Source organism: Anastrepha obliqua, chromosome 1, assembly GCF_027943255.1.
Source record: "Anastrepha obliqua isolate idAnaObli1 chromosome 1, idAnaObli1_1.0, whole genome shotgun sequence".
NCBI classification, from domain to species: domain Eukaryota; kingdom Metazoa; phylum Arthropoda; class Insecta; order Diptera; family Tephritidae; genus Anastrepha; species Anastrepha obliqua.
In genome coordinates, this window is record NC_072892.1 from 143,547,288 (window position 1) to 143,559,290 (window position 12,003).

At 39.4% G+C, this 12,003-nt stretch overlaps 1 protein-coding gene across 1 annotated transcript; it reads right to left on the reverse strand.

Moving 5' to 3' along the window:
* Positions 1–3,825: 3,825 nt before the first annotated feature.
* On the reverse strand, positions 3,826–5,067 carry LOC129252919 (uncharacterized). The gene has a single exon (XM_054891085.1). It carries the CDS (start codon positions 4,916–4,918, stop codon positions 4,046–4,048), a length of 873 nt encoding a protein of 290 aa, XP_054747060.1. The 5' UTR covers positions 4,919–5,067; the 3' UTR covers positions 3,826–4,045.
* Positions 5,068–12,003: the final 6,936 nt, after the last annotated feature.

Consider the following 12,003-nt stretch of genomic DNA (forward strand, 5'->3'; position numbering starts at 1 on the left):
TTGTACTATAGCTGTCCGGTCACAGCGTAACTACCTAACGCTCGCCTACCCTTGGCTTTGTATCTACGGAAATATTGAGAATTAGGCTCTGTTACCTTGTGTGAATATTCTGAAATATATTAGGAATCGCTTAAAACGAAAAAATATTGATTTTTTTGACCTTATAAACCAGGCTCCCCCTTAAGCATTCATGAGTCGACTGTTTGGCGGATTTTATGAGCAGACATGCACAGTTACATACGTGGCTCACAGCTTATTTGATGCAGGCGAAATACTAAAACTTCGAATGCTGTATTTTGAAAGCTAAAATTTTTTTGGAACAATTTAAATACCAAATAATTTATACGCAGTTGCAGTATAAAAAAGGTATTTCATATATTTTTTTAGCCTTAAATAAAAAATGTAAAAAACAAAAACACAGAACAGTTCAAAATTTTATGTCACAGCTTATTTCATGCAGTATTAATTTTTTCTTAAATTTAAGTTAAACTAATGATTTAAAAATGATTCAGTACTTTGTGTGGTATCCTTTGGCTTTATGAACAGCTTTTACCTTTCTCCACTAGCTTTTTCGTTACTTCCGGTCCGATTTTGTTCCACTCCTCCAAAATTACGGGTTTTATCTGATCTCTACTGTTTATGTGATGTGTGCGGATTTTTGTTTCCAGTAATGACCATAAATTCTTCATGACGTTCATATCAGGTGATTGAGCCGGTGGTTGCATTAAATGTGGACAGTTCCATATGAGCTATGTCTGCACGATTGTCTGGTAGAAACGGAAATCTTGAGATGTTCCAGGTTTCGCAGCACTTTGGAGTAGTTTCTAGAATATTGAGCTACATTGTTTTGTCCATAATACCCTCGACAAACACTAAATTTCCTACTCCGTCTGCTGACATAAATGGCTGCCCATACCACTGCACTGCCACCACCATGTTGCACAGTCGGTTTTATGTTGCTTTTGTGGAGCTCTGTATTAGGTTTCCCCCAGACGTAAGACGTCCCATCTGAGCCGAATAGGTTGAATTGGGACTGGCCAGAAAATATTACCGTTTTCCAGAAATCACAATCTTTAATTTCGAGCTCTCTGGCGCAGGCAACTCGGCTCAGCTGATTTTTTTTCCATTTATGAATGGCTTCTTTCGTGCTACTCGACCAATAAAATCCTTTTCACGTAGTACCCGTCGCACTGTTTCGATGCAACATGATTTGCCCACTTCCTGCTGAATTTCGTTTAGCAGTTTTGGAGCCGATAGCGTTGGGTTTTCTTTTATTTTTCGAACAATTAAATGGTCAACACGTTCGTCAAAAATTTTATTTGGGGCACATCGGCCTTTATTTTGCACCCGATTTTCATGAACGAAACGTTCAACAATACTTTGTACTGCAGCACTACTCAAACAAACTATTTCCGCAATTTTTCGCTGCAACTTTCCGACTTGCTTTAATGACCAGTTCTCGCTGTTCAATCGTAGTACGTCGGCCCATTTTATATTGTCCGCTTGGCGACCACAAACCTCTCTGATTTTTGAGAATTTTTTTCGGACATGGTCTAGTGAATTTTCTCGCTTTAACGCCTACTCCACATTTTGTGTTTTTATATGGAAGAAAACACCCAACACCGCCAGCAGAAAAAATTGTCAGAATTCAAAGCAGTTTTGGACCAGTAAAAGCATGCACTTTATTATATAAGAATTCAATGAGCCATAAAACTGCATACCTCAAATTCTTGTAAAAATTATAACTAAAAAGTTTGAACTTTTAATAAAAATTTGACGAACTATACGAAGTTCGAAATTTTTTTTATATGATTTTTGGTGCAGTAGGAGCTATATTTATAATATATAATATATTTTTATAACACATTTTTGCAAAAAAAAAAAATTTATAAAAAATTTCAAAACTCTTTTTATGTGGTTTTTGTTGTATTTTTTTTATTAAATATATTTAACATATTTTTATAATACTACTGTGGGCAAAAAGTAAGGTGAATTTATTTATCAAACTTCGCGGGATTAAAATTTCGCTCTATTAATTTTTTTCGTGAGTTGGCAGCACTGTTATTAACATCTGGGCCAACTTTCATGTGAATGTCATTATTAGTAATATATTTACGCTTGTGTTTACCAAACGACCAAGAGTGCATTTTTCGATTTTTACAATGTCTGATTTGATTGAGCAGAGAAGTGCCATCAAATTTTGTTTGCGGAATGAAATTTTGGCTGCGAAAACGTTTAGCATGTTGCAGAAGGCATTTGGTGACTCGACCATGTCGTAGAAAAATGTTTATAAGTGGTACAAAGACTTCAAAGAGGGTCGAGAACGTATTGATGACTTGGAGCGCTCCGGACGACCATCGACGTCAACAGATGACCAACACGGCAATAAAGTGAAGGAGTTAGTGCTAAAAAATCGTCGGTTGACTGTTAAAGAACTTACTGATATGATCGGAATATCAGAAGGATCTGTAAAAACCATTTTGAAAGACCATTTGGGCCTACGAAAAGTCAAATCTCGTTTGGTACTGAAAAATCTCAATTTCTTGGAAAAAAGTCGTCGCGTTGATGTGTGTGAAATAATACATCAGACTATCAGGACAAGCTCAAATGCATCATTACGGGAGATGAGACTTGGATTTATGCTTACGACCCTGAAACAACCGACCAATCAAGCGAATATCGTGCTAAAGGCGAGGCCAGACCGAAAAGAGCACGTCAAAGTCATTCAAAAATAAAGGTCATGATGACAGTTTTTTTAGATTTTCCTGGTGTGGTGCACTATGAATTCCTTCCACCTAGCCAAACTGTTAATAAGGAATATTATTTGAGCGTTATGCGTCATTTACGCGAAGCAATTCGTCTAAAAAGACCAGAATTATGGGCCAACAACTCTTGGTTTTTGCATCACGATAATGCACCGTCTCACACTGCACTCGTTCTTCGTGACCATTTCGCCAAAAATTCCACATATATCGTTTCGTAACCACCGTATTCGCCAAATTTGGCTCCGTGTGACTTGTGGCTATTCCCAAAACTCAAGAGACCACTCCGGGGAACGCGTTTCGAGTCGATTGAGGAGATAAAAGCTGAATCGAAGAAGGTGCTGACGGCTATACCGGAAATGGACTATTTGGCATGTTTCGGGGATTGGAAAAATCGTTGGCATAAGTGTATTTCCTCGAGAGGGGATTATTTTGAAGGGGATGAAATTGATTTACAAGAATAAATAAAGATTTTTCATTTTACAACCAAATTCCCCTTACTTACATTTATAAAAAAATTAAAGCGCAAAAAAAAATTATGAAAAATTTCCAAACTTTGCTTTATATGATTTTTGGTTGTAGTATGAACTATATTTTTATAAAAAAAAAGTTAAAAAAAAAAAATTAAAAAAAAAAAAATTATTAAATAAACTTTTTATAATATAATATAAATAATATAATAATAATATAATTATAATTGGAATTAAAACTTAATAACTTAATAGTCAAAACTCATCAAAATGTGGCGTACACTTTCTTTTGACGCTTACAGTAGTACGACCTATATTTTCATAAAAAACTAATTAAAAAAAAAAATTTATGAAAAATTTTTTAACTTCGCTTTATATGATTTTTGTTGTAGTATGAGCTATATTTTTATAAAAAAAATTATTAAATAAACTTTTTATAATATAATTTTATAAAAAAAATAATTGCATTGAAAAATTAATAACTTAATGGCCAAAAATCATCAAAACGGCGTCAAATGGATAAAATTTTGAAAAACAAAAAACAGCAAAAAAATAAAAAAAAGCCGCTGAAATTTTAAATAAAACATCAGTGATTATCAATTTTCTTATACACATTCACATACGGACATTCCCGTACTTGAAACATTTATTGAGTCGTTTTTAAATTAAAATCTTCAGTTATGGTTATGTTGTTGTTATAATTGCTGTTATAATCACACATCACTTTTGTTTTGATAGCTCCATGTCACAAATATCTAGGCAAACGTCACCAAACATGCAAATTATTTGGGTCACAAAAAACGGCTTGAAATATTATTCATCTGTGTCCATAACATCCTCGAGTGTAACAGTCGGCGGCTTTGGTGGCTTCACCTCCGGAAATTCAACGTCCTTATAACCACAAAGTGTACGTAACTCCTCCAAGCGCCACGGATTGTGGCCTCTATTGAGAAGTCTCTGCTCAGTACTTTTAATTTTCTCCATCATTTCGGTGTGTGCTTTCCGCAATTGCTCAATTTTCTGGAGCAAAAACTGATCGCGATACAGTTCGGTAGCACCCTTTAATTTATTAGTGATGCGCGATTGACGACACGACTCGGCACGTTGCTTACGTTTCAACAACTCCATGATCTGCTCTGGATCACGCTCGTCAGCAATATGCTTACTCAGTGGACCAATGCGACGCTGCAATCGTACTGGATTCTCGTCGAATTTTCCCTTCATAAAGTTGAGCTCTTCCTCGACAAAGAGATTGTGCTGGCGTAGCATCTCGTGTTCAACAACTTGATTGATTCTGTATATTTTCACCTGGTTCTCATACAATCTATTTCTTGCGGTCATTTGCGGGAATGTTACGAAAGCGTTTCGTTGGTCCAGTACTTGAGGTGGGGTGGTGGTGGCCATATTGCACTGATTCAAATGATTCGCGTAGGCTTGTTGCAAAGTATGGAACTGCCTGTATTGAGCCATAGTTGCAAGATTTGCGTGAGCTTGCTCCAAATTGATCGCCGGATTGTATTGAGCCATATTTGCGAGATTTGCGTGAGCTTGTTGCCAACTAGTCGACTGATTGTATTGAGCCATATTTACAGCATTTGCGTAGGTTTGTTCCGAAGTCATGAGCTGACTGTATTGAGCCATGCTTGAAAAATTTGCGTAAGCAAAAAACGGATTTTGTTGATTCATTGCTGCAAAATTTACACAATTTTAAAGAAGTTGATTTTTTTTGCAACAGATACGCTATGGCTAAATTGTGGGACTATAAACTTGATCAGCTACTTGTACTGGGAACTGTGGCGTAGCTGTTTCTCTTCACACTGTTAGTTTTCTTTAACTGTTTGACTTGCACTGTTTGTTTTGATGTGCGCGATCGCTGTTTTGTAAGCGACAGCCACGCTAGTGCAGCTGATTTTTGCAGTACAGGGTGACCAGATAAGAAGAATTGAAAAGCAAATAAAAAAAAAAACAGTAACGGCGTGAAATTGCATATAGATTTTAATTTCGATAGAAAAGCGTGACTTAATTATGGAGCATTTCGAAAAAGGAATGTCGCATCATAAAATAGTTGAAATTGTAAATTTAAGTTCGTCAACAGCTTAGCACATTATTGAACGCCTAATGCATGACAATCGCGTGGTATATAAGGGACGACAGGCTGCAAATAAAACTTTCACAGAGAAATAGTTTGAGTGGTTAAAGCGCCAAGTGATGAAAAATCCAGCAACAAGCACTCAAAGTTAACTGAAATGACCGAAAAGGGTTTGGGTAAGACTTCTAGCAAGAAACTGTTTGAATAATGCTGAGGGAACCAAATTTGAATGGTGGAATAGTCCGTACTAAACCTTTCGTAAGTGCAAGGATCATCTAAATAAGATTCCAGCATTCTTGAGTACCGCACTTTTTGCAGACGAGATAGGTAGGTAGGTAGGTATAGTGGTTGTCGGTTGACACACCTAGGCCTGCTGTAGGCCCATTGTGATACCACCAGGGCTGTCCCCTCTCCTAACTCTACATTGTCCTCATTGAACCAACCTGTGGCTTTAATATATTTAACAAGACTTGTTATTTTTACATTGGCTACTTCTGCCAAGTTATTCAGGGAACTTTTTCCTAAAATATTGAACCTTCTTCCATCCAGAGCCATGCACCCGCATAGAAAGTGTTCTATAGTCTCTTCTTCTTCAATATCGTTACAGCTTCTGCAGTAGTCGTTATAGGGCGCTCCCAGCCTACTGGCATGTCTGCCAATCAGACAATGCCCTGTTAGGACCCCTAGTAGATTTCTCATATTTTTCCTGTTTAGTTTTAACAGTCGGTTTGTGCGGCCCATGTTCCATTCCGGCCACGTCATTTTACTAGTTCTACAGGTCAAGGTCTGAGACCACAGCCTGTTGGCAGCACTGATAGTGTGTTTATCTATAAGCATCGTACAAGTTGCTAAGGGTATAGGAATGTCCGCTTTGTCTGGTTGGATCGGTAACGTGGTCCCCAATCTCGCTAATTCATCTGCTTTGCAGTTGCCTTCTATGTCTCTATGACCCGGCACCCAGAGCAGGTTTATTGCAAAGTACTGTGATAGTTCTGTCAAAACGTCCATACATTCTTTTACTGTCTTCGAGTTAATATTGGGCGATTTTAAAGCTTTCAGGGCCGATTGGCTATCTGAAAATATGTTTATATCCCTTGTGGTGAGGACTCTTTTATTTAGGGCTAGCAGGCCCTCCCTGATAGCCAAAATTTCAGCTTGAAATACACTGCAGTGATCCGGTAACCGGAATGAGGTGTTGGCATACATTCCTTCAGAATAAATGCCTCCGCCTACTTGATCATTTAGCTTGGAACCGTCAGTATAGATGCTGATTCCGCTTTTATTGTCCATTATCCTATTGTCCCAATTTTCCCTCGTTGGGAAAGTTATGGTAAAGGATGTGTTTAAGTGCAACTCTACTGAGCTACAAAAGTCTGTCGCTTGATGTAGGAAGGGATATTCGTCTAGTATTCTAGCGTGACCCCTCCTGTTAGTGGCTAAGTTAGAAGATTCTCTTAGCCTAAGTGCCGATTTCGCCGCCAGCTGCTTGCTGTAGGCCTCAATCGGTAATAAATGCAGCATGACATTCATCGCTGCCGTGGGCGTAGTCTTTAGTGCCCCGCTTATGCAGAGACTAGCACCTCTTTGAATACTTTCTAGGCGTTTTACTGTTGTTCTTTTCTCGAGTATTGGCCACCAGACCAATGCACCGTATGTCATGATAGGCCGTACCACTGCTGTATATAGCCAGTGTACTATTTTTGGGGTTAGGCCCCATTTTGCCCCTACAATTCTTTTGCATGTATAGAGTGCTGTGGCTGCTTTTTTTACTCTATCACTAATCGTTTGTTTCCACGAGAGCTTCCTATCTAATATCAGTCCTAGGTAGCTCGCCTCTTCCCCAATTGATAGTGTGATACCCTCAAGAGTAGGGGGGTTTAGGACAGGTAACCTGTATTTCCTGGTGAACATAATTAGTTCTGTTTTGCTGGGATTTACCCCAAGACCACTCGATGCAGCCCACCGGCTTACATCGTTCAAAGCATTTTGCATTATATTGCGGAGGGTATCTGGGAATTTCCCTCTTATTAATATTGCAACATCGTCTGCGTAGGCCACTACGTGTATTCTCCTTTCCTCTAGATTCTTCAACAATTGATTCATTGCCAGAATCCACAGCAGAGGAGAAAGTACACCGCCCTGAGGGGTGCCCCTCCTGACGGATCTGCGTATCGTCGAGGGGCCCAACGTCGAAGTTACTAACCTGCCTAGTAGCAACTGTTTGCAGACGAGATAGAAATGAGTTTATTTGCACCTGATGGCAGAACTTTTACATGGCGTAAAGCCAACACGGAACTCAAACCACAAGCTGCTACTACAAAACACGGCGCACACTGGGGATTTAGCGGAAGAAAGTGAAATTTCCAACATACCACCTACTCAATGTTTAATGGTATTTCTAAATTCCAGAATAGAACCAACAATAAAATCAAAAAGAATTACTAAACTCCGACTTACAGTTCAATTGCACCAGGTGCCACCAGGCGCCACTGATTATTTTTTGGCAATGATAATAACTAAACGCTTTCTAGTGTGTGCATAATGATAACGAAACACTTTTAATTTTGTTTTGACATTTTGAGGGTAATTCAGAATTATGAACTTACATGTATCCTGTGCGTAAATATTTGCTGGCTTATATTAATAAAAAAAAAAAATTAAAATTTATGAATTTTAGAAAACATTGTTTCTTTTTAATTAAAAAAAAAAATAGTTTTTAAACATGTTCTTTTCATACACAAATATATACAACTTCGTTAGTAGTAAAAATGTAAATATTTTTTGGGATGTTTACTTTTTTCCGCATCTCTGTACAAAAATCCCCAGTGTGCGGCGGTGGCAACGTAATGGTGCGGGTCTGCATGCCATCAAATGATGTGGGAAATTTTATCTAGGAGAAATCTTGGAGAAACAGTGAACAAATATTATTTAAAACCTCTGCAAGAAAATTTAGGCCAAAGCGCTAGAAAATTACAAATTGAAGATGCATTTATTTATTTTTATTTTTTATTTTTATTTATTTATTCAATCAACAAAAAAGAGGCTGACAGACTATTAGATAGGAAGATGCAAATTAAGACCTTATGACAAGAGTCTTACAATTAACTTTTTAAAAGTAAACATGGAGGAAGAAGAATAAGCATTAAATTGAGTTAACGTCCCTCATACAGATACTGACAATCTATTGAGGCCGCAAAAATATCGAAGACAAACACATCGACAAGAGAACACGCCTAGACTGTAAGGAAATTAGATGTATTAATAAGCAACGAGCCCGATAAGACGTGATGGGATCAACGAATTTCATCGAGCGCAAATCAAAACGCACAAAAGCTCTCTGAACAGACTCTAATCTACAGGGTTTGATTGAAAAGTAATGAGCCTTCCCGCGCCGAGCGTCTGCTAAGCGATCAACCGAATCGGCTGGTGATCGTTGGACCTTCCCCTTCCACTAGAAACCGGTTCCAGTTCGCTGGAAACAGCGGCGCAGTCAACATCGCTCCGCGCGTGAAAGCTGTTTTAAAAGTGTGTTAGGATTTTGCAGTGGCGAAAATGCAGCGATCGTTGGAGCAACGTTACTCGTAAAGCTAAACAAAACGAGTACCGAAACCATTGGGCTACTCAAGGAGGCTTACGTGGACCAATCTCTGTCCAGTGCCCAGGTAAAACGGTGGCACAAGTCGTTCAAGGAAGGCCGGGAGGACGTCGAAGACGAACAGCGATCTGAAAGGCCTTCGACGACGCAAACATACGAAGATGTGAACAGGGTTCGTGAATTTTCGAGCGTTGACCGTCGTGCTAGTTTACGTGAGATCAGTGAAGAGTTAAATTTAACTGATTACAATGTGTCGTGACCGGAAAACTTGAAATGCGCAAAGTGTGTGCCAAATTGGTTCCAAAGGTTTTGACTGATGAACAAACCGCCTTCCTCTGCACCTCTGCATTGGCCAAGATTCGGGTTCCGGTGGTTCTCTACCCTCCCTACAGCCCGGACCTGTCCCCTTCGGACTTCTTCTTGTTCCCGCGCCTGAAAAGAAAGCTGAAGGGGAGGCGTTTCGACTCTATCGAGGCGATCCAACAAACTGTGATAGCCGAATTGAACGCGAATCCGGCGGATGAGTTTAAGAAATGTTTCCTGCAGTGGAAGGACCGCAACCAGCGGTGTATTGACGATCAAGGGTCCTATTTTGAAGAATATTAGTTGTATAAGCCAAAAGGTGTAATGGAACTGCTTAAAAAAAATAAGGCTCATTACTTTTCAATCAAACCCTGTATTAATGTAGACTGCATGACACGGTGTCCAAACAAATACCGCGTATTCCAACATGGACCGAACTAAGGACGAGTGTAACAGTTGGAGAGTATAGGGATCAGAAAACGAAGAACTATTTCGACGAATAAAAGCTAACATTGCAATCGATTTAGAAATGATAAAGTTTATGTGGGCGGTGAAGTTGAGCTTGGAGTCAAAATAAACACGGAGCTTGGAGTCAAAATAAACATGGAGTCAAAATAAACACGCAGGAAAATCCTGCGAGTCGGCACTGCAACACCTTGATGCTAGGATAAAGCAGGCCATCGACAGGAGGGACTACGCTATGGACATCTTTTGATAATGCCACTTTCGACAGTATGTGCAGCTCTGCCAGCAGACATGGTATATACCGGGTGGTGATGAATAGGATTCGTTCAATGCTAGCCCAAAGAATTGTCACGGTGCGGGCGGAGGAGGATCTGCTGGTGTCGTCCGAGATTAATAGTGAGTTACCCCAAACTAATGTGCTGTCTCCATTGCTCTGGTGCATAGTGATCGATCCTCTATGCACGACCTTAAATGGTGCTGTAGTCTACATACAAGCATATGCGGACGACGTTGCCTGTTTGATAACGGGCCCTTCGCTTATGAACATCTGTAGAAAAGTGCGGAAAACACTGGATTTGATTGACACTTGGTGCTGTGCGAATGGGCTATCGGCAAACCCCACCAAAACTGATATTGCCCTCTTAACCAGAAGGAGGAGACTCGGTGGACTCGTTCTGCCTAAGATAAAAGGAGTCATAATCCAGCTATCCAAAGAAATCAAATATCTTGGAGTAATCCTCTATAGTAAACTTCTTTGGAAGTCACACGTTGAAACAAAAATCTCCAAATCACTGACACCCTTCTGGCAGTGCAAAGGTGTCTTCGGGAAAACGTTAGATCTTTCTCCTAGCAAGGTCCTATGGATCTACACGGCTTTGATAAGACCTATTATCACCTATGCATCAGTGGTCTAGATAAGTAGACTCTCTCTCTCATGGAAGTCAGGAGGACCTTATCAAGACTACAACGCACTATGGCCATCTGTTGCACCGGATCTTTCCCGACTACTGCAGGCCTGGCATTAGAAGCTTTGATTAGTTTATCACCATTTGATGCTTTCATCCAAGGAGAGGCCTTGAAAGCCATCTGCAGGCTGAAACACAATGGGAACTGGTACGGCCCCTGCCCGGCACTGGAAAACAGAGAAGGCATGAACTTCCATCCAACGATTCTCTCCATGCCCAAGCAATAAAAGAAGAAGATGATACACTATCGAGTCGAACGACACAGTGCCTATTGTTGAGGTAGGAAATTAACCACTTAAGAAATTGAGAGTGAAGGCCGAAACGCTCAGGTTTAGCAATTAATATTGGGTGAGATACCCTATCGCTTTTATCAAGTTAACGACGCTAAGCAGAAGTCGCAAATAATACAAAGTTAGGTAATATATAAATGTGCCCCACATTGTTGAAACTGCTGCATAGTCACCGGCTTTGAATGACATTGAAAATGTGTGGTCGATTTTGAAGACAAATGTAGGAAAATATGAGATCCACAACAAGTCTGATCATAAAAAGGGGATACTTGAGTGGAACCAAATTAGTACAGAATACACAAAAAGATTGGTTGACTCCATGTCGCATAGACTTCAAGCTGTAATTGATAATGAAGGATACTCAAGAAAGTGCTAAACATTTAAAATTGGAAAAACTAGGATTAAATAGTTGCTTGTTTTTAAGTTGCATCATTTAGGCTGCGCCGTGAGTTCTCTGTATGTTTTTTTGCAACATTACTTGTTGACATAATCGTTCAGTCAAAAAATAGGCCTCATCCCCTGACGATAATTTCAGCCACAATTTCAATAATATTTTTTAAAAATTTCTATGTATCCGGGCAGGCATGACACGATGCCTAACTCAATATTTTGACTGCTGTATGCCATTAGAACTTTGGCAGCTACTGAAATAAAGGGTGGCTAAATTTCAAGCGCCGATGCTAAATGTGAACCACACCTAAACGTCAAGTTTTTTCTGCATTTCATTTAACATTTTTCAATTTCAAACTAATTCAATTTGAACCATGGAAGGATACACAATTGAGCAACGCGTTAAAGTTATTCAGGCTTATTATGAAAATGGGCGTTCAAATCAAAATGCATATCGCGCACTTCGCGAAGAAAATCATCTTCATTGATGAGGCACATTTTCACCTCAGTGGATTCGTCAATAAGCAGAATTGCCACATTTGGGCGAATGATAATCCAAGAGTGATTGCCGAAAAACCAATGCACCCACAAAGAGTGACTGTTTGGTGCGGTTTATGGGCCGGCGGCATCATTGGGCCGTTTTTTTCCAAAATGAGGCCAGTCAGGCAGTTACT